The 24,034-nt window shown below is 41.6% G+C and overlaps 1 protein-coding gene across 4 annotated transcripts in view; it reads left to right on the forward strand.

The window, feature by feature from the left end:
- Window positions 1-3,114: 3,114 nt before the first annotated feature.
- Window positions 3,115-24,034, forward strand: part of CDC14A (cell division cycle 14A) — a 109,827-nt gene continuing 88,907 nt past the window's right edge. For all 4 annotated transcript variants that reach the window (XM_088451291.1, XM_088451293.1, XM_088451289.1 and 1 more), the window contains exons 1-2: window positions 3,115-3,280; window positions 15,951-16,041. In XM_088451291.1, the coding sequence (XP_088307417.1) occupies window positions 3,238-3,280; window positions 15,951-16,041 (134 nt within the window). In that variant the 5' untranslated portion in view covers window positions 3,115-3,237. The remainder of the gene's footprint in view (window positions 3,281-15,950; window positions 16,042-24,034) is intronic.

The raw sequence follows: 24,034 nt of genomic DNA on the forward strand, positions 1-24,034 counted from the left end.
CAAGAATTCATGTATTAGATACAAAAACTAACAGTTACCATCTCACACATGTCGTTATTTCAGAGATAATGACGACTGAATGAGAGTCTGCACTACTAATTGGAGATTTTCAGCACATCCAGCTTGTCAAATATCTTTCTATACAAAGTATCTTATGAAACTTAAGATGTGTCAATTTTAACAATCAAAGAAACACTGGACACAATTTGTATACATAAGTGGATACAGAATAATATCTGTGTTATAATCTATTTAGGACTCAACTACCTGGCAATACAGTGCCCAACTGTTTTTCTCTTTTATTTTATGCAGACATATATTAATCATGACTGATTTTTTGTTATAAGTGAAATTTTATTTTATCGTATTATATGTTTTATGTTGATGTAATTGCTATGTAACTATTAATATCAAGTTTCTTATAGCTTTTTATATAATTAAATTCAGACATCTGACAGCGCTTTGAACTCTCTTTTTTGTTTATTCCTCAGAGTATGGCCTCCAATCTGAACAATTATGCGTCTGAGTTCTCAACCACTTCAGCGACATGCCTGCAACACTCCCATATCACACCCATAAGACAGACCATCTCTGTGCTTCTGACTAGCCACCTCACAGCGCGTCTCAAATGCACCTGCCACTCTGTGCGCATGGACTCTGGATGCATGGACTCTGGACGCATGCGCAGTGCGACTTAGATGCATGCACAGAAGAAAGTAGTAACTCAACTGCGTCCAACATCGATATTGCCTACAACTCAGAATCAGGCTATGTGTGGGGAGGATGTCTATGGCCATTGATTTGGACAATGTTCCCTTTGAGTATTATATAAAAGAGTGCAGTTTTCTAGGCTCCTGATTTGTTTACATTGTTTGTAGTCAATCAGCCAAACTCCAGACAGTGTAGTTACAGTTCAGTACATCAGAAAACTATGTGGTACCGGGAGCATAACTTTGCTAAACAGATAGTGACATAGAAAATTTGAAGTCAGTTCTTCCATGGAGGTACAAATATATTACAGCTCAGCTCAACAGACGCTTCCCATAAAGGAACAAATCAGCTTCAAATCTTCATTACTTCACGCAAATTGTTTAGGGATGGAGGATGCTTGAAGAAGACGTGATGGCGTCCGGAGAGATAAAATAAGTTCATAATTTTCTGTCAAAGTTATTGGTACCAGAAATTGGAACAGATGGATATACATTATTTTTTTGCTGTCAAAAAAGTGACTGATGCAGGACGTTCCACCTAAAGTGGATTCTTCAATTCTTGATCATCAAGAAATAATTTGGCTGGCCACTTTCCTCTGTCACTGATACCTCAACAGGACACACTTAGGGGCGCCAAGAAAGAAGGAGTAAAGAGTACCCTGGTCTATCTTTGGATCCAGGGAGGTTATGGTGGGGACCTAATCTGCCTAACCACAGTCCAGAACCAGAATATAAGCAGGGAATGTGACTTGTGTCGGTGTGGACCAATAAAGAATGCTGTGGTTGTATAGTAAGGGTGCGGACATACCCATTAGCCTTTACATGCACCCTGGGTTGGCACCTTGACTCTCAGTAGCCTCGATCATTGGTAGAGATGAAAGAAGTCTTGAGAAAAAAATTATTAAGAAAGAATAAAGTACCCTTTCTGGGAACAGTTGCTACATGCATTTTGAAGGTGACTAAAATACAAATCTGCAGAGAAAAATCTTTCACAAGGTTAGAGACAATTCAACAAGGGAAGCAGACAGACACATATTGGGCATCTTTTTCACATGTGTCTACATGGAATATCTGTAGGGCAGCTAATTGGGCACATTTGAACACTTTTATATAACATTAAAAGCCTTACATGGCTACTGTCTTGGAAAAAGCCTTAAATCCTGTGTCCTAGTATCTTCGAAAACTGTAGAGCAAGTTACAAATAGCGTTGCCAGAAAAGGAAAGGACACTTACCTATATTATACTATACATGCAGTGCTGTGCGGTAAGGTAGATGGCTGGGGAGTCACTAGCTAGTATCTGAGCCAGATTTACAGATACCTATATCTGAACTGAGGGTTCATGTGGGCATTATACAAAGGCGCAGCAATATATACATACGGGCCTACCCTCCTGGAATTTGCGAGATGCTCACGATTTTTTGGGTAATCCCCCCCCGCACCTCCGGAAGGGTAGGCATTTCTCCTGCATTTCTGCCCAATGGGGAGCATTTCCGCAGTGATCGCGGATCTCCGTGTAGGGGGCGGGGCTTGATGACGCGATCCTTCATGAATTGCGTTATTTGGCCCCGCCTCCTATGTAAATTCGAGCCAATTGCGGCAATTTCCCACGAGGGGCGGGGATTAATGGCGTGACTCTTCAGGCTCTGCCCCCCATCGCCACCCTCCCGCTTCTCTTATCCGGTCTTCTCCTGGGAAGAGAAAGAAACAAGTAGGCAAGTATGAGTATATAGTGCTGGTTTTGATCAGGGATGTGCGGAAATGGTAGACATGGGAGGCAGTGCCTCACCTGCCATACACTTTTTACTCCAGAGTTTTGACTATAAAAAATATTAGAATAATAGAATATTTTCTATACATTTTTCTTATAATTTTTGTCAAAACTGTGAAGTATACTGAACTCTACCGCACCTGACCGCACATCACTGGTATATAGATACCATTATGACTGAAAAGTGTCATGCATAGACAAGGTTAGTATCAATACAAAATATATGCAGCAGCTCATCTACAAAGCTGGCTCCTATGCTGTAAATAACGTGTAATTACTATTTTATAATTACGATTGTGAAATGACGGAATTATCAGCGATATCTGTTCTATATTGTGACTAATAGAAAGTATAGTGATAGATAATTCCTTGTCTATTACTAATAACATATAATTTGGGTTCCTGAGATGAGGTAACTGTCATTAGCCCTGTCCTGGCAGATGGCTGCGGCGCGGCACGGTAAGGGTTACAGTCTGGGCACGCCCCTCCCCTTCTTGATTGGTCAGACGGAACAAAGCCTTAGTAACGGGGCCTGTGCTGGGATTGGTTGCCGGTTACCAAGACGGGCGACTTTAAGACAGGGGAGACTAGTGTAGAGGCTGGGGGGAGAGGTAGAGCAGAGACCTGGGGGGAGAGATAGCACGGGAGGAGGGAAACCATGGGACGGGGGGAGTAACCTGAGAGTGTAACGGGACAGCGGCAGGATCACCGGGGAGGGCGATGCCCGGAGAAGGAGCGCTCTCCCTGTGAGCCAGGGATGGAGAATCAGGAGCTGATCAGCGCAGCGGAGATTATCAAGGGTGAGAGACTGCTGCCTGCTGTATACCCCCTACTGCACTTTGTCTCCTTCCCTTATACCCTCCACTGCACCTTATCGCCTCCCCTTATACTCCATACTGCACTCTCTATAGCCCCTACTGCAATCTATCTCCTTCCCTTTATACCCCTTACTAACCTACTGCACTTTATCTCCTTCCCTTTATACCCCCTATTACACTACTGCACTCTATCTCCTTCCCTTTATACCCCCTATTACACTACTGCACTCTATCTCCTTCCCTTTATACCCCTTACTAACCTACTGCACTTTATCTCCTTCCCTTTATATCCCCTACTACACTACTGCACTTTATCTCCTTCCCTTTATATCCCCTACTGCACTTTATCTCCTTCCCTTTATATCCCCTACTGCACTACTGCACTTTATCTCCTTCCCTTTATATCCCCTACTGCACTACTGCACTTTATCTCCTTCCCTTTATATCCCCTACTGCACTTTATCTCCTTCCCTTTATACCCCCTACTGCACTACTGCACCTTATCGCCTCCCCTTATACTCCATACTGCACTCTCTATACCCCCTACTGCAATCTATCTTTATACCCCCACTTCACTACTGCACTCTATCTCCTTCCCTTTATAGCCCTTACTACACTACTGTACTCTATCTACTTCTGTTCATACTGAACAACCGCCTAGTGCACTTTTATCTCCTTCCTTTCATAATCCTACAGCACTACCGCATTCTCATCACCTTCATACTCTTATCTCTTTCTCTTATATTCTCAATCTCCGCTGTTCAACTGAACTCTGTCTTCTTCCCTTATACCCTCTGCTGCTCTACTGCACTCTATCTCCTTTCCTTACTGCATTAGTGCACTCTCTCTCCTTCCATTATACCCCCTACTGTACTAGGGCACTCTTATCGCCTTCCCTTATATGAGTTATTAGAATACTTCATTAGAGTAAGACAGGTTTCCTTGTATTGTGTTTGCACCAGCTCCATGCAGTATATAAATGACATACACACTGCTATATGCATCTTCCACTTACTGCCATTACTACATCTTTATCCTGAGTGAGCAGAGCCCATGACCCATGCTGACACACAGATCCGCATTAGCTGTCCCTAATACCTTGTCACTTGGCCCAACATGATAGATCTTTTATGCAGTGCCATTACTCAGAAACAAGGTGCTGGTACTCACCTAAAGTTGATACAAGGTTTATAGTAGCTTCCAGACTCCGGATAAGTGTGCGGATACTAATTTTATTAATTTCTGACATTATTTTGCTGATTTCTTTCTGTTTGTGCAACTGTTGTATAGAATGTAAAATTCAGACCAAAAAAAAAAGGTACCAATACTGTATACCAGTGTGTACTGCCACAAAAAGACACTGATTTTATGGCCAATCATAGCTACAGTATTACACCAAGTAACCCTCTGCATCCCAAACCTTTGTTCAACATCTGATACCCTAAAATCACTTCTTGTACTACAAACCTAATAGTATGTTTATTTACAATTCTTCAATTCCTGTAGCCTAATGCCAGGTACACGCTAGACGATGTGTCGTCCGATCAGGCCGTAATATCACAAAATGATTAATGCCCAAGTAATATCTCAAACACTAAAAGTAAACAAATACTGTGTACTCTTTAGTCTTAGTTTCAGTGCGGATGACTTGAGCCTTCAGCACAAAGTAGTGTCTCAGTGGTATTTGCTGTGACTTCTTTGGTTACTTTTTTTAATATTGTATCATTTTTATTTTTAAATAGAGATCAGTTTGTGTCAGATAATTTGTCCACAATAAACACGGTCAAATGGGTCCACGTACTGATTTGTGTGTCTTGTAGTCTCAAACTTTTATTGTTGCCATAGTAACAAAACACAGAAGGGCTTGCGGAATTTCGCCTTGTCACTGCCTCTGGTCAGCCAAGATGCACACACACTTTCATGAGCAAAGGTATTCAGATTATTTTTAAAATTCAGTCATTTTGCCGAGCCATGCATATTAAATAACAATGCATTGCTACAAGCCATTCCACAATCTTTTTTTAATGTTACCGTTGACAATATTTATGTGGAATGTAATGAACTGTTGTAAATTAGAGCTACCATAGGGTTTCATGCACATTTCAGACCTTAATTTCTATTTTATTAAATAGTTTTGAATGTCAATTCTTTAAATTGACATGATACACAATTTTACATCATAGTGTATGCACATAACACTGCAATGGTATCTCAGCCCAACCTACATAACACACAGTTGATTAGTCTCCAAGAATACATTGCTATTGGTCAGATACATATAAACCATGCCATTCTCTTTGATTTTTAGGTGATACGCTAAACAATCCTCAACATAATAACCACTAAACACAATCGTTTTTTGTGTGTGTAACATTAACATAGAACTAATAAAAGAGGTCATGCAACATCCTGTCCTTGTCAAGAACAAGGTATTAGTTGTACAAATGCTCTATATAAGCTAAATCCTGTATTGCATTTATATCAGGGACGTGCAGTCAGGGTAGGCAGGGAAGGCTGAGCCTCCCCTGTCATACTCCTGAGATTTGGTATAAAAATGTGTAGAATAATACAAAGAAGATATTTATAACTTATAAACAACTTCTTTGTTTATTGTAATCATTTTTATAGTTAACACTCACCAGCTTTGTGTAGCTCCCTGGGACTGCAGGGAGACGAGAGATGAGGCAGAACCAGCTCATTCTGTATAGTTAGACACTGCTTGCAGAGCTGGGGGTGGGGCCACACCACAGGGAGTAAGCTGCACAGAAAGAGAGCTACTAGAGGCATGCCTCTGAGTATGGGGGCATACCTTGGGCACTGATGGACACCTTGCATGTGATCAGGAAGTGCACTGCAGTGTTTAGAGATCGGAACTCAGTCAGCAGCAGCAAGAGAAGACACAGTAATGCAGGTAGGCGAATCAATGGCCACTGAAGCTTAATGTAGTGAGGGTAGAGTTACAGTGAGACAGGCTCCCAGCACTCAGACCAATCTCCATGTGTGCCCCCCCAGTCATTGACTTCACCACACGTCACTGATTTATATGTGTAGTCCACTTTAGTAAAAATCAACGAAGAAAAACAGCTGTGCTTCTGCATTACCTATTCCTACAATGCAAGTGATATTTAAAATTCTTATATTGTAGCATCCCTCTCGCTTCCGGGGAACTCTTGCACAATTTTAAGTGTTTTATCTAGAAATGTGCGCTGGCACCCGTGTTTTGGTTTTGGTTCCGGATTTACAGTCAGGTGCATAAATATTGGGACATTGACAGAATTTTCATATTTTGGCCTCTATTCACCACCACAATGGCTTTGAAATGAAACAAACAAGATGTGCTCTAACTGCAGACTTTCAGATTTAATTTGAGGGTAATTACATCCAAATCAGGTGAATGGTGTAGGAATTACAACGGTTTCTATATGTGCCTCCCACTTTTTAAGGGGCCAAAAGTAATGGGACTATCAACTCAAAAGCTATTTCATGGAGAGGTGTGGGCTAGTTATTTCATTATCAATTAAGCAGGTAAAAGGTCTGGAGTTGATTCTAGGGGTGTCATTTGCATTTGGAATCAGTTGCTGTCGACTCGTGTTTTGGTTTTGCAAAACCACCTTCACGTGTTTTGGCTTTGGTTTTGAATCTGTATTTAAAAAAAAAAAAAAACGCTAAAATTATGTAATTCTGACCTGTTAGCATGCAGTCCAAAACCCGAGTTCGCTTTTTAAATCCAAGTTCCAGACTGCAGGAAGATCCGAACCGGGACTCTGCTCGTCTTGGTACCCCAAAGGGTTTCCGACTCGACTCTGAAGCCCTGAATTCGGTTGTTGTCGGTTCTGTAAGAACCGCACCCGCACATCTCTAGTTATAACACAGTTGCTTGTAACATGGCTGACACTTCAGACTTCATTTCAGGATGGAAGCATACTTACCGACTTTTAGCTCCCATCTCGCTTTCACAGCAGGGAATGGGGGTAGGGGAGTGTTGTGGTTAAAGGGGCCGTGATGCGGCAATGACTCATTGGGGGCGGAGCATGGGCATGAGTGCATGATCGCGTCATCGTGGCCACGCCACCTCTTCACAGTGGCGAGATTTTCGGCATTGTAAGGCAGAGGACGGAGCCATAATGATGCGATTCAGCGTGAATCGCATCACCGTCCTGCCCGCTGCCAGGGTTTATATTGTAATCGCAGGACGGGGCTTGCCTGCCTTTTCAGGGGGGTGGGAGCGGTAGCTGATTTTTGGGAAGCTCCCGGCCGAATCGGGAGGGTAGGCAAGTATGGATGAAATAGAACTATACACAAAACAGCATAACCTGTTTAAAGAAACTAGCTTTATTATATTTATTTATACTGTTATTTATTACATGTATAGTTTTAGGTAGCGCTAATATTTTATTTAATGCTGTATAATGCAAGGCATGTGACTAGTTAATAATTTTGTAAAAAGAGTTGTTTGACTGTTGATGAGGACATGCTATGCTGTCAGTCGCTTCATAAGCTGCCTATAGGCAAAAGTTCTAGTTTACAAGTTTTTATACTGGATAATGTGCCAGCTGTGTCATATACAGCTGTTAGAAGTCACTGGGGAGTTATGTAACCATCTTAATGCATGAGGCCATATGCATGTGGACTTACATATTTTGGATGATTACATGTAAATGTCCACACTATTTTACTTGTGCAGTACATTTCCATTAATCCATACATCTAGAATTGTGTGACACCTATATCATTGTTATTCCTGCATTGCTCACAAATTAAATGGGAAGAACTTCCAATTCATTGTACCTGCCCTAATCAAAATTAGTCAGCCAATGAAGACAAGGTTCCCACTGATGTTAAAAATCATGCTTTTACTAGTGTTATTGAGGATGAAAGGCATTATTACTGCAGTCTTAATGCCAGTGGGTAACAGGCCGAAGGGCCTATCAAATGAAGATAATCCCTAAATCTGGCAAAAACTATAGTTTTTGGCGCGTTTAAGGATTTTCCCTATATATTATTCCCTGCAGCCGGCAGTGGCAATTGCAGCGGATCTAATGCGATAGCTTCCCCAGGCAAAGAATGGGGAAGCTAGTTACTGCATGTTTAAGGACAGCGGCAGAAGAGGCAGTAGCAGCATGGTGATTGCTGAAGCAGGAGAAAACATTTTTATTAGTAAAATGGAGCATTTTTGTCTACATTAAAACTATAGCATATTAAATTAATAAAAAAAAAATATATATATGCACACTCACTTTCCCAGCAATGAAAAAAGTAAAGAAGGACCAGCACTCACATTTAGATGGTCAAGAATTTATTTACATAGTCATAAATGATGATTTACAGCAGCCACTGGTGTAAATCATCATTTATGACTATACGCATAAATTCTTGATCATCTAAACGTGAGTGCTGGTCCTTTTTTACTTTTCTCATTGCCGGGAAAGTGAGTGTGCATATGAATTTTGTTTAGGACCATGCACCCCCTTGCTAACCACTGTTTGAGTGCTTTCTCTTATCCCTCATATATATTTTATATATATATATATATATATATATATATATATATATATAGTGCATTGCAAAAGTATTGACCCCCCTTTGCATTTATCATGTTTTGTTGCCTCACAACCTGGAATTAAAATGGATTATTTGAAGGTGTGCATCATTTCATTCACAGAACATGCCTACAACTGTGAAGTTGTGTTTTTTTAATATTGTGAATCAAACAACATTTAGGACACCATAACAACATAACAGAAGACTATTCACCCCCCTAAAGTCAGTACTTTGTCGAGCCACTTTTTGCAGCAATTATAGCTGCAAGTCGCTCTGGATTAGTTTCTTTGAGCTTGCCACATCTTGCCCCTGGGATATTTGCCCATTCCTCAAGGCAAAACTGCTCCAACTCCTTCATGTGGGATGGTTTTCGCTTGTGAACAGCAATCTTCAAGTCTGACCACAGATTCTCAATTGGATTGAGATCTGGGCTTTGGCTAGGCCATTCCAACACATTTAAATGTTTCCCCTTAAACCACTTGAGTGTTGCTTTAGCAGTATGCTTCGGGTCATTGCCCTGCTGGAAGGTGAACCTCCGTCCCAGTCTCAAATCACAGGCAGACTGAAACAGGTTTTGCTCAAGAATATCCCTGTATTTAGCACCATCTATCTTTCCCTCGACTCGAATCAGTTTCCCAGGCCCTGTTGCTGAAAAACATCCTAACAGCATGATGCTGCCACCACCATGTTTCACTGTGGGGATGGTGTTCTTGGGGTGATGGGATGTGTTGGGTTTGCGCCAGACATAGAGTTTTCCTTGGTGGCCGAAAAGTTACATTTTAGTCTCATCTGACCAGAGCACCTTCCTCCATACATTTGGGGAGTCGTCCACATGCCTTTTGGCAAACTCAAATCATGTCTTCTTATTTTTATCACTAAGTAGTCATTTTTTTTCTAGCCACTCTTCCATAAAGCCCAGCTCTATGTAGTGTTCGGCTTATTGTGGTCACATGCATAGATACACCAGTCTCTGCTGTGGAACTCTGCAGCTCCTTCAGGGTTAGCTTTGGTCTCTGTGCTGCCTCTCTGATTAATGCCCTCCTTGCCCGGTCTGTGAGTTTTGGTCGGCGGCCCTCTCTTGGCATGTTTGTTGTGGTACCATATTCTTTGCATTTGATGATGATGGATTTGAGGCTGCTCCGGGGGATCATCAAAGATATGGAAATTTTTTTATAACCCAACCCAGAATTGTACTTCTCAGCAACTTTGTCCCTGACTTGTTTGTAGAGCTCCTTGGTCTTCATGGTGTGATGCCTCTTGCTTAGTGGTGTTGCAGCCTCTGGGGCCTTTCAGAACAAGTGTGTTTATACTGACAGATCATGTGACACTTAGATTTCACACAGGTGGACTTCATTTCACTAATTATGTGACTTCTGAAGGTAATTGGTTGCACCAGAACTTTTGAGGGGCTTCATAGCAAACAGGGTGATTACATATACACATGCCAATTTTTAGAATTTTATTTATAAAGATTATTTTTTAAATATATTTTTCTCATTTCACTTCACCAAATTAGATTATTTTGTGCATCACATAAAATTCAGATTAAAAAAATAAAATAAATTACAGGTTGTAATGTAACAAAAAAGGGAAAAAGCCAGGGGGGTGAATACTTTTGCAAGACACTGTATATATGTATATATATATATATATATATATATATATATATATATGGGGTATGGTTCTTGTTACATGACAGCACACCCTGGACACTTATATATATATATATATATATATATATCCTACATGGTGGTTGCAGGTTATGCTACTTGTGTTATGTTGTGACTCTTGAGGAAGGTCACGCACTGTGACCGAAACGTCGAAGTACCTTTATATGTCGTCACTTGAATAAAGGTGGATTAATTTCTCTTTTTCAGCCTGGTGAGTGCCCCTCTTTTTTGTACTATATATATATATATATATATATATATATATATTTATATTTATATTTATATTTTTTATTATATTTAAAATGTTCAAGGAGTCTGTGTCTGGAAGCCATTGGTTCGGTGTGGTTGTCTACAGTCACTATGTCGACAGTGACTATGTAGACATGAAAAAGCCATGTTGTTGGGATCCCTTCTCCAGCTTTCTCCTGTCGACACAGTAACTGTACAGTAGACATCTGAACTGCATCCAGGAAACATGAGACCAGCCCCAGGTGCCATGTGCATGTCAGACATCGCAAGGCCAGATCATACATGACTGCTGTATGGACCAGTGAAGTGTTGTGAGGTCAATGGCTGTGGAGGCACACTTGTATAAAAACAGTTTTTATATCAAAACTCTGAAGCATGACAGGGAGTATGATAGGGGAGGGAGTATGACCTCCCCTGCCTACCCTGACCGCACGTCCCTTGTTGGGACACCGTCTGGCATGTGATGTGGTAAGGCACTGTTATTGCTGCTGTTTAGTATCACCGGGGTACTGCACTGGCTACTGTATTTATTTTTATATAAATAACAGAAAAAAAATTCTATTGCCCTGATAGACCTCTTAGACACCTCCTAGACACCACCGGACCTCCAAATATTGGCACCTTCTGCTGGATGTTTGCTTTGTAATTTTGCAGTGAGGGAATAAAGTGGGCTCTTTATTGTCATAAAATGAAATTACATAACAATGCCGGTGATTTTATACATTTCAGTAATGGAAATACATTTTTATAGTATATTTTGCAATTACATCATTGCTGTAATAAAAAAAATTGCTTTACCTACAACCACCTCACATAATTCTTCAGAGAAATAGAAATTGGCGATTTGATGAGGACTACTTTGCCACGCCGCTTTCCCTGCAGAGGCAGGCAGTTCTGTACCCTCATGTGTGTTCTGCATTTGCTACACAGTTGTGTAAAACAGCTTTGTCTGTCTGATCTCTTTTGCTTTCTTGCGCATTATACACCTTCAGTGTAACACAATTGTTTTCTCTACTTGTCATTAGTGTACAAAAACAGGTAATTGGTTGTGATCTGAAATTCTGTATTTGCTAGAATTCACTGTCTGAAGCCAAACATAATTTTTTACTATGTACTAGTATTGACGTAACAAGCGCTCAATTAAAGAAAAATAGTGGGTATTCAACCTGTGGCCCTTCAGCTGCTTTGGGACTACACATCCCAGCATGCCCTGCCCCAGTTCCAGCATGCTTTAATAGCCTGTGCTAGTTGATTAGGGGGAGTAAGTAGATAAGAGTGAAATGCGCTAGTTCCAGCTCAATTTTTTACTTGTATCTATCTTCAACATGTATTACGGCCGATACCGTACAGAAGATCAAATATCTTTACGGTCTTTCCATACATGTAACAAAATGGCCACCGCTGTATATTTGCGTGGCGACAGTAATACGGAGCTTTTATTAAAAAATTATAAGTCCTCTTTTGTGGCTAACCATTTTTTACATATCAGTAGGATTACTTGCAGGTATGTGCAGTGAGCCCAGCAGTGGTCATCATTAGTCTTCTAGTTCTCAATAAAGTTATTTAATTTTTTAAAATTCAATGTGAAACCCATACATCTCACGCATGCACAGTTTAGATGGATTTTCGTTGCCGGTATTCAGACCGTCGGCATCCCACACGCCGGGATGCCGACTACATCCCGTTTAGAAACATCGTCAAATGATGTACTGTGTATGTGCTCCTTGACAGGATTGGATTGTGGTGGGATCAGTTTTCTGTGCCCCGCTTCAAACAATTAAGGATTGATATAGCTGCCTGCTTAGTATCGAAATGCAGTGAAGCAGGAAATTATATGCCGTCACAATATTTGCCCTTTTAATACATCTCCCTCATAGTAATTTATCACCGAAATGTATGACAATTAATCAACAATGTATAACCTCTATATTTACTACCCTTGTGCAAATTCACAAGGACTATAATACCCCTTTCAGACATCCGACCCGGGAAATTTCTCCTGTGCAAAATCCCGGGTATTTTGGTCGAGGCCCCCCTTTCACACTACAGCGTCTACCCGGGAAATTCCCAGGTAGACCCCTTTAAGACATAAGCTGGGTTTTTCATATTACCTGCCTCTCCTCAGCCGTCTGCCCCTCCTAGCCTATCCCCTCTCCGGCTGCCGGTGATGATGTCATCAAAGTGCAGCAGACAGCCGGCCAATCAAAATGCAGCATTTTTTTTTTTTTAAATTTCATTTTATTATTAAATTATTTGTTTTATTTCTTTTATTGCCCTGATGACCTGCTATGGCAGAGACCCGTCAGCGGTCTCCAGCGCAGGCGGGTGTCCCCGGCGTCCGGCTGTGGTCCTCTGTGTCGCTGACTTGATCTACAGCGACACAGCCACCGGCGTGGGGGATGGTGAGCGCCAGCGCTGAGCGTCATATAGGACACTCTGTGTTGCCCTCTCAATGTAAAAGCTGCTTGGTGCAGCCCGGGAGTAAATTCCCGGGTAGCACCATTCAGATATGAGCAGGGTAATTTCCCGGAACTTAACTCCCGGGAAATTCCCTGGTCAATTGGAAGCTCGGCTACCTGGGAACATGTTCCCAGGTAGGTACCTTTCAGACATACACGAGATCCAGGGAATTTGGCTGAGGCAGGCCAAATTCCCGGGAATCTCAGTATGTCTGAAATGGGTATAAGTGGTCTATTTATAATGCCCGCAAAAGTCTTAGGGGTCTATTTACTAAGCAGTGTTAGGAGACAGAGTGAAAAGTGATAAGGTGCCAACCAATCAGCTCCTAACTGCCATCTCACAGGATGTGTTTGAAAAATGACAGTTGGGAGCTGATTGGCTGGCACCTTATCACTTTTCACTCTGTCTCCTAACACTGCTTAGTAAATAGACCCCTTAACTCCAGCAAAAACATAATTGTCTACAGAGCTATAAACACTCAGCATTAAAAGCAAAAAGACACTGTAACTTTATTTTTTATGTAGTTGTATAAAGTAATTATTAAGAGATTACTATATAATTATATTTTAATACACAATAACCTGTGCAGGTGGTAGTACAAAAAATTAGTCACACTTAATAAAATATTATATATAGGGGCATATCCAATTAGCCGCGGGATTTAACCCGCGGCTAATTGTCAAGCAAAAGTCCCGCGATGCGGGAATTAGCTATTCAAATAAATAGCTATTTCCCCGCGTCATTATAACGGGACTCCTGCGTGAGAACACACTGATTCCGCGAGAACTGCGGAATCAGTGTGTTTTACCCGCTCGCGTGAGGCCGAATACGGAGGCCTCACGCAGATTTTACCTCGCACCTACATGAGATGCAAGGTAAAGTCCGACAGCAGGGACTCGCGCGCGGGGTCTCGGGGACACCCGCGCGTGGAATCCCCGCTAATTGAATCCCCACCAGTGCGACAATTACCCCGCGGCTAAATGGATATGCCCCATAGTATTGACAATCTACAACATATAAAGGCAACATATAATGGACATATACCCGTTAAAAGAAATAGCTGATTGCTCACTATATATATATATATATATATATATGTATGTATCATGAGACAGTGAGACATTATGATTGTTGAAAACCCAGGCATGCCATCCTCGTCTCATGATTCATCCTTGAGCGAATTTGCTGCATGGATGAGCACCCGGGTATAGCCTAAGTTGTATAGAGTGCCGCTCACAGTTCTGGATACATATCCTGATGAAAATGCTGCTGTATTGAAACGTCGACTTTGACGGTTATTATTTTGTTTTATTACCAGTTATTTATATAGCGCTCACATATTCCACAGCGCTTTACAGAGAATATCTTACCATTCACATCTGTCCCTGCCCCAGTGGAGCTTACAATCTATATTCCCTACCACATGTACACGCACAGACACGCTATGATAAATTTTATTTTTTTTGTGGGGAGCCAATTAACCTATCAGTATATTTTTGGAGTGTGGGAGGAAACCGGAGTACCCGGAGGAAACCCACGCAAGCACAGGGAGAATATACAAACTCCACACAGTTAGGGCCGTAGTGGGAAACGAACCCATGACCTCAGTGCTGTGAGGCAGTAACGCTAACCATTACACCGTCTGTTCTCTAGTTTCCATTGTCGTTTCTTTATAGCCTCGAGTGCCGCCATCTATGCTACGAGTGTGAGTGTGTGTGTGTGTGTGTGTGTATATATATATATATATATATATATATATTTATATGTGTATATATATATTTATATGTGTATATATATATTTATATGTGTATATATATATTTATATGTGTATATATATATATATATATATATTTATATGTGTATATATATATATTAAAATATAGGTCATGATATGTAATAAAATAATACCACATACAAAACAGGAATGTGAGTTTCAAAAAGATCTAAGCCTAAAGCTAATAAATCTGCGATTTCTAAATTATTATATTAATAAATACACACATAATTTAATTGTTATGGTAATGATGTATAATTACTTTACAAAAAATAATGTATAAAGTGACTAATAATGGTAAAAACTAATACTTTAAATATATCCTGTTGGTATACTTCACTGAAAATGGTACAGAAACATAGAAATTGTAAATATGGAAAGAAATTGGCAAAACATTAAAATATCTGTCAGAAAATAAACAAAAGTATAATAGCAAGGGGATTACACCACGACCGCCCCCAGCCCAAACATACGTTTCAACATGCACGCTTCATGTGTCTGTGACTTGTGTGTTGTATGTGAAATTAGCTCCTTCACCACTGCACTTATACTAATTTTTGTATGTTCATCTTATACTGAGGGTAATTGATTAGATATACATTTTTTATTGTACAAGGTGTTTCTAACTCTAGGTAATCAAAACCCTTCTAACAGAACCACTGTTATAGTTTATGTCCCACAATCCCCTCACAAATCCTTATGCCTCTTACTTACTGTTATTAGAAGTCATGCTTTTATTAGGGATTTTTATGCAAGTGGGTAACCAGTCTTATGTGATGTGAGATTATTGGGTGCACTACCAGTAGGTAAGAACATAATGGAGAGGAGAGAGATGAGTCACATACCCCAAACCTTGCTCAATACCTCAACAATAACATAACAGAAAACACTACATTCCTTGTACAATGGACTGTTACTAATACTGTAACATTGTGTAATGATCTGTTCTTCCTTTCAGATCGCTTGTATTTTGCAACCTTGAGGAATAAACCAAAAAGTACAGTAAATACTCACTATTTTTGTACTGATGAAGAACTTGTTTATGAGAAGTAAGTATGGCTTTATTTCACATATTTGTATGATCTTTGTGCATTTATTTTATATGCGTTGTTCATTTATTGATTCCAGTTTAAAATACATATAATTATTTGCAAAATTAGAAACATTAGGAACAGTTCTTAACAGAAAAAAATTGTGAGAAATGTAAATTTAGTTTTGGGTGGTGTTCACAAAGATAACACAGTATTACTTACCTTTAGTGGGGTTGCATTGGTTTCCCTGAGGGCTCCAATAGTCATGCGCTGGGTATTTCCCAATGGATCTGGTATGTTTGGTTGATAGTTATCATGTTGACATGCATAAGGATATATATATATCGACATGCTTAGCATTGCGACAGTGACCATGTCGAGATTCTTCATGTCTTCACGGATGACATGTCAGCATAATAGACTGCTGACAAACCGTTTCTGGTGGAGTGGTGGTCTAGTGGTGTGTTACCTGATCCCAGTGGTGTCGGCGGTGAAGTGAGGAGCAATTTTGCAGACATCTGAGGAGCGGCCTTCTGGTGAGTTTTCTTCAGCCTAATCCCTACCCCTAACCCTAATGGCCCCTACACACTACACAACATTTTGAACAATTTGGCCGTTTCTGACACATCGGTACGACAAATAGTTAAAGATGACTAGTGTGTATGCACTACATCGTGTAGTACGTTCTTCCGTGGGGTCGTAAGCCTCATCACCTGATCTTTTGTACATGTAGTAAGTTCAGGCCGTGTAACTGATGATCTTATGCAGCCAGAGGGGGGCGGCATATCGAGTGGTCGGGCACCGGATCACCCAGTGTATAGGGACCACCCGATATGTCCATAGGCAAACGCAGGGGGGTTTCCATCTGCCTGGAAACCCCCTTCCCCAGCCCACACTGTGACCACAATAGAAATAGCAATGTAATAGAATTTTACTAGTGCTGCAATTTCTTCACAGTATCACAAATGAAATAATTAGCACCACCTGTGGATATTTTAACATGTATCAGTCAGTAATAAGTACACCTATGCACCAACTAGGAGATCTGGAAAATATTCACTGTTAGGGATGTGCTGCTATAGAGCCCAATATGTACATGTATGTCCAGGGCAGTGCTAGGTTATTCTGCTGCTCCCCCAGACTTGCTCTAATACTCTGGAATGGTGCCTACATCGAAATTAAAAACATTCAGCTCAGGCAGGATGGCCCTACTGCCGCATTTAATGGCTTACTGTGATCGCTGGTCCTGTATATGCTGGAATTATGACACACAACACTTTTGTATGATGCACATTAAAGCTGGTTAAGTTCTAATTCTACCCTCTTCATGGACTGGCCACACTCGCTCTAAAATCAAGCATTTGGAAACCCCCCTCTGTAAATCCTGCGTTTGCCACTGATGTCGGCCGGTCGGCAGCTGGATCGTGTGCCGCATCAGTGGGTACACACGTTGTTAAGTGTGTAGCCAGCTTAACATCCTCCTAATGCCTACCTCCTCCTTCCTCCAGCAGCCTAACCCTAACCTCCCCCTGCAGCCTAACCCTAACCCTTCCGGCGGTGCCTACCCCTAACCGTTAGCATTCTGAGTATGTTGTTGTTTTACGTGGCTATGTGACTGGATCGCCTTCTCCATAAATTTCACAATCTTGTGACAAAACTGCTCGCTTAGGAGAAGAGAGGATTGCAGCTCTGGACAATTAGGGGTTAATTCAATTAGGAGCGAGTTGGGTCTTGCCAGTAAATTTGCACTTTAGTTCCAAATTTGTGATCCATTTTTCCAGCAAAATCGCAGTTTTGTTTTGGTGCTTAATCCGTTGAGTAGGTGAAAAGGTAGGGAAAGTCTTTATTTCAAGGTAAAAAATGTTGGGACTCAGTGCAGAGCCTCCGGTACACCCTTCCTAATTTATATAAATAGTATGATTTTCCCAATAAAGACATGTAATTTTCTCTCTAAGAAGCTAAATAATGGTTTAAAATGATGTGGGGCAGGTACAATATGTGGAGGTGTTGTATTAATGGGAAAGAGGTTTTTGAACTTGCAGATGGGAGCTAAAAGTGTTTTCCCAACATTTTACAAGCTATAAAAACATGAAAATTCACATTAAACACATTTTATTGTACCCTAAAATACTGTAAAGACTTATATCCGGAAAAACCATTTGCTGTCTATAATTTTTCCACCATTAATAAATAAATACATGTAAAAATCAACTATATGACACCTTTTAAGATCATGCAATTTACTAACAGCCTTCTATATGGTCCTGCCATCTCAGTCGTAATTTTTTGGGGGGTTTAGGATGATTTCCTCACTATTTCATGCACTCCTTCCATGTCTCTTTCTTTTTGTATAAAAATCGCGCAACATCGCCACGATGCCCGCAAATCACCATTTCTAATTTTATCTCATATTTCTTGGGTGCGCACATTGCTGAGATGTATGAGAGATTTTATGCTGCAAGTTCACTTTTGCAAACTCGCATCAAATTAAATGGATCCCTTAGAGCCTTCCGGGGGTGCCTCCGGATCAGGATAAACTGGATGAAGGGGAAATAAGTTGTATTTTCTCTTGTATTAGCGGAAAGCCTCCAAAATGAAATTCTTATTTTTGACTGCAGCGTTAATAGTAACCAGTAAGCCTCCAAATAAATGTAGCTATATGTCCAAGTAATTTGGACTATTGTCATCAGTCGTTTTAGGTGATATCAGATGAGTAGCTTAATATCACCCTGTCTTGTTATACAGGGAATAGAGCTCTTTTGGGATCCAGACACAGGGCCTGATTCAGAGATATGCAAAGGTCACAGCCGCTGGGATTTGTATCTTTGTATTAATACGCCAACCGACTGCTTTGCAAATCCAAGCGATTGTGTACAAAGGTGCAGCATGGTTACTCAGAATGGATAAAAAAAAAAGAACATAGGAGACGCCAGTCCCATGACCCCCCACAATTAGTCCCTGACTGTTCATCACACTGCGAGGAAATCCTCACTGCGACTGCCGACTGTAATGAAACTCCGTATGACTCAGACACATGCGCAGATCAGGGAACATTACCAAATTTAAGTCTGCTCATTCAGTACACCATATCAAACGGCCCCTGCTTAATAGATGCCCTACGCCACTGGTATTACAAAAGTCCCGCCTTACGGGTATAGCACTCTCCAGTAACTTCTTTTTTAATCTGAATTAAAGCCTCACCCACAGCTATAGTATATCTCCATCATTAGGTCTTTAACTCCCCTCAACAGTAGCCACACCTTTCTCCTGGAAAACCGATGCTTATTGGACTACATAAGTTTAATGAGATTATCCAATAATCTTATCTGTGTAGAACAATGGGCTATAGGAACACGATAGGCCAACATAATAACCCTTCTTACATCTGAATATGATGGGGGACAGGTACTTGTCATGTCCGCATTACCTATAGAAGGCGTTAATAAAAACGTAGCTGGATAAAGTGACATTTGGTACCTAATGATAAATAAGGATACCAATTGGGCATGACTGGAGCCATAGTAGGGAAGAAGGATGCCCTGGGCTGCCACCCCCAACCATTATGGCACTTTTATATCATGGTGATCCTAAACAATACCAAGGTAGCAGGAAGATCGGTGCAGGATCCATTCTGTGGAAACACACAGGATCTTTTTTGGTAGTGTGGTGCCTCTCCAGATACCTCACCAAAAAGTACAGTGTTGCCCTTTGGCCCTGGATAATGGCACCAGTTGCACACTCCACATTTAGGCCCTGGTTTGACTGCTATTACCCTGGTATTTCTATTATATACACACACCCACAGTTTTACAGGGTATGTGGTGTGAGGTCAGAAAGGCATCAGGGATTTTTATTACCATTAGCCTCCTTGTAAACTTTCTTCTATGGGCTCTTCTGTGTGACTTATATGAGAGACATTTAATTATCATATGCATGCCATCCTTATGAGAAACTTATGGGCACTACAGTAAATTATAGTCACATGTCTAAGTTATGTTACAGATTTACTATTTAAAAAAAAAATCTTTAGACATTTTCTGTTACACACTGACAAATAGTTATAAAGCAGCCAAATTATTAACGTTTATGGGAATGTACAGAAATTAGTGAAAGATTAAAATCATTTTGTTCTCCATAGGGTTAATTTATAGTATGTGTCATATTTGTTGCAGTGGACAAGACAATTTGGACTTTCCACAGAGGCTAAATTGTGGCCTAGTGCAGGATTGCTTAGTTATGGTGTACTTGTGGTATGTGTGCCTTCAGTGTAGTTCACATGGAATCTAGTGGAAATCAACCTTTTAGCATAACTCACTATAAGGGGTCAATTCATTAAGTGCAAGTTGCACCACAAATTACATTTGCAATTCAATTCCAAACGCGCATTTATTTTTCAGAGGAAGTTTGCTTTTTTTTTTAGTCCACCTTTTTGAGCAGGAGAAAAGGTAGAACACAGGCCAGAACCTCTGGTATACCCCTCCCAATTAATAGTCATGCACTTGGAGGGGTTTAAATAACATAATTTCAGTTTTCAGTTAAATATCTTTAAAAAGCTCAATAATGGATAAAATTATGTGGGACAGGTATGTGGAGGTGTAAATAATGTGGGATAGGTATGTGGAGGTGTACATGATATGGGACAGGTATGTGGAGGTGTACATGATGTTGGACAGGGATGTGGAGGTGTACATGATGTTGGACAGGTATGCGGAGGTGTAAATGATGTGGCACATGTATGTGGAGGTGTAAATGATGTGGGACAGGTATGTGGAGGTGTAAATAATGTGGGACAGGTATGTGGAGATGTAAATAATGTGGGACAGGTATGTGGAGGTGTAAATAATGTGGGACAGGTATGTGGAGGTGCAAATAATGTGGGACAGGTATGCGGAGGTGCAAATAATGTGGAACAGGTATGTGGAGGTGTAAATGATGTGGGACAGGTACGTGGAGGTGTAAATAATGTGGGACAAGTATGCGGAGGTGTAAATGATGTGGGACAGGTACGTAGAGGTGTAAATGATGTGGGATAGGTATGCAGAGGTGTAAATGATGTGGGCCAGGTACGCGGAGGTGTAAATGATGTGGGATAGGTATGCAGAGGTGTAAATGATGTGGGACAGGTATGTGGAGGTGTAAATGATGTGGGATAGGTATGCGGAGGTGTAAATGATTTTACACAGGTATGCGGAGGTGTAAATGATGTGGGAAAGGTACGTGGAGGTGTAAATGATTTTAGACAGGTATGCGGAGGGGTAAATGATGTGGGACAGGAACGTCGAGGTGTAAATTATGTTTGACAGATATGTGGAGGTGTAAATAATGTGGGACAGGTATGCTGAGGTGTAAATTATGTAGGACAGGTATGTGGAGGTGTAAATTATGTGAGATAGGTATATTGAGGTGTTGTATAATTGGGAGAGGGGTTTTTGAACTTCCAGATAAGAGAAAAAGTGTGTATTCCCACTTTTTACAAACCTATATGAAAACACTGAAACAGATGTGTCCCCATTCACCAAGCCTCAATGTCCCATGCGGCATGAGACGCAGAACGGTGTAGCTTAGCGACTTTTACTTTAAATTGTACGCCTTATTCGCACTGATGATACAGCAAAACAACACTGTACCGCACAGAAATTCGCTGAAATAGAAATATGGCGTGAAAAATAGCAGTGGCCGCTGCATTGTGGCACTACATATACATATTCAGACTCATTCGCACACAGATGTACAAGTGTTACATATCAAATTAATCAGTGCATGAAACCAACTCACTTTCACAAACTCACTCCCAATTGCATTGACCTCTAAGCAGAGCCGTAACCAGACTTTTTGGTACCCTATGCCAGAAAGAGCATTGGCGCCCCCCTCATTCTTCAAAGGGACATAATGCACCCAAAAAAGGGCCATGGCTTCGTGAAGAAGGGCCAGGGAAGAGATAGGGGAGGCCAGGGGATGCTCGGGATGAAATAAGAGGAATCTACAAGCAAGAATGATAATAAACAGAAATTTGACAGGCGCAAACAGCGCCCCCTGACCTGTGGTGCCCTGTGCGATGGCACCGGCCGCACTACCCTAGCTACGGCCCTGCCTCTAAGAGTTAATGCTTTTTTGTACAAGTTTATACACATAAGGGTAGGCTGTTGCAAATATGGGGTAAGGGAACTTGCAAAATATTGAGATATAATGAGGAAATTGGTAACAGAATGGTTGAAGATCTCTGGTAACATAGTCGATGCTATACAATCACATTACTGAATTGTCTGACGTAGGCCACGTTGTTACTGCAGGGGCTCTTGTTTTCCCCATATTGTCACCTGTGTACCAGAGTTAGATATAGGAAATATGAAGCAGGGTGCACAATATATGATATATTGTACACATAGTATAGTGTGTACTCGCCATCCATCGTTAGCCATGGTCGTTCTGTCCCATCTGCTGTTCTGCAGCATGTCATGCCACATAGCGCCGTTATACACTGGATAGTGCAGTGTCTATACGTGCAACTTTTCCAAAATATTTCTCATTATGGGGTCTATTTGCTAAGCAATCTTAGGAGACAGAGTGAAAAGTGATAAGGTGCCAGCCAATCAGCTCCCAACTGTCACCTCACAGGCTGTGTTTGAAAAATGACAGTTGGGAGCTGATTGGCTGGCACCTTATCACTTTTCACTCTGTCTCCTAACACTGCTTAGTCACTTTAGCAGTTATGTTGTATGATTGGGATGCAGTCAGGAAGCCGACGGTTGAAATGCTGACCGCCAGCTTCCCGACTGTCAAATCCCGGAAAGGTACTAATGACAGGCGTCAAAATCCTGACGCCTGTCATTAGACCTACATACCATACCGATCGAAGGTAAGCCAGGCGCGGGCAGCTGCGGGGAGGGAGGGTTAGGTTTAGGCACTAGGGAGAAGGTTAGGGTTAGGCACCCCTAAAGTAGCATTGGGGGGTTAGGTTAGTTAGTACTTACCTTTTACAGCTGTCAGGATCTTCACTGGTGCCGTCTTCCAGCTTCGGGATTTGAACCGCCGGACATAGGTATTTCATACCGATCCCGTATGATCTAAAAACAATGTTGACTACAGAAGAACAACTTTCCCATGTAGCGTGTTCTTGTTACTGTGATGTCTAAAGAGGGATAATTGGGTCTCATTTGATTTCGAAGACTGTTTTAAAAGTAAACAACTTTACAGACTGCAGCATGTCTTCTCATTTACGTGTTCAAGTTATGTTCCCCTGCCAATAATGCTGTCAGTAATCATGTGATCTGGGTAGAAATGCCTGAGAAGCTTGTACAGGATAACAGGTTGTTTATGCCATTCTTAAGGTGCCTACACACATAGCAATGTGCTCACGATCAGCCGAAGTGTACAATTTTCTTGGAAACTCTCCCCGGCAGCTCTGCACACGATTTGCATACGATTTTGGTGTCCAATCTTCATACGATCTCTCCTGCATCCAGACTATACAGTGCATCGCGTCCTAGATTGTCAGATCTGCCCTACAGCACGGCAGATCTGATGATGCGATGTGTGACCAGCAGGCAGGGCCGGCTCTAGGGGTGTTCGACCAGTGCGGTCGCACAAGGGTGCCACCCCTAGAGGGCGGCACCCTTCCCCAGCATCCCGATTTCAGCGGGACAGTAGTGTTCCGCTGCTCCATTCGCAGGCCGAAGTGGCCCGCGGGTGGTCTAATTGGGAGGTTGGGGACCCCCACCGCCGCAGCTGTGCGGCAGTGCCGGACCCCCGGAGTGTGAATGGATGCTGCTGCATGCGCGCGGCATTCATTCACTGACGGAAGAGGGCTGGGGGAAGCCCAGCCAGTGACGGATTGCTGGGCTTTACCCCCAGCCTGACGTTATTTGGAGGCGTGCCATGCGGGCACGCCTCCAAATAACGTCACATAGGGGGTGTGGCCCATGGTAATTAGGCCCGTAGGGGGTGTCCCCCATGGTAATTAGGCCACACACCCAAATTTGGTCGCGCGCTGATGGGCCGGCACAGGGTGCTC

The sequence above is a fragment of the Taudactylus pleione genome, unplaced genomic scaffold (genome assembly GCF_031769625.1).
Source record: "Taudactylus pleione unplaced genomic scaffold, aTauple2 ptg000546l, whole genome shotgun sequence".
NCBI classification, from domain to species: domain Eukaryota; kingdom Metazoa; phylum Chordata; class Amphibia; order Anura; family Myobatrachidae; genus Taudactylus; species Taudactylus pleione.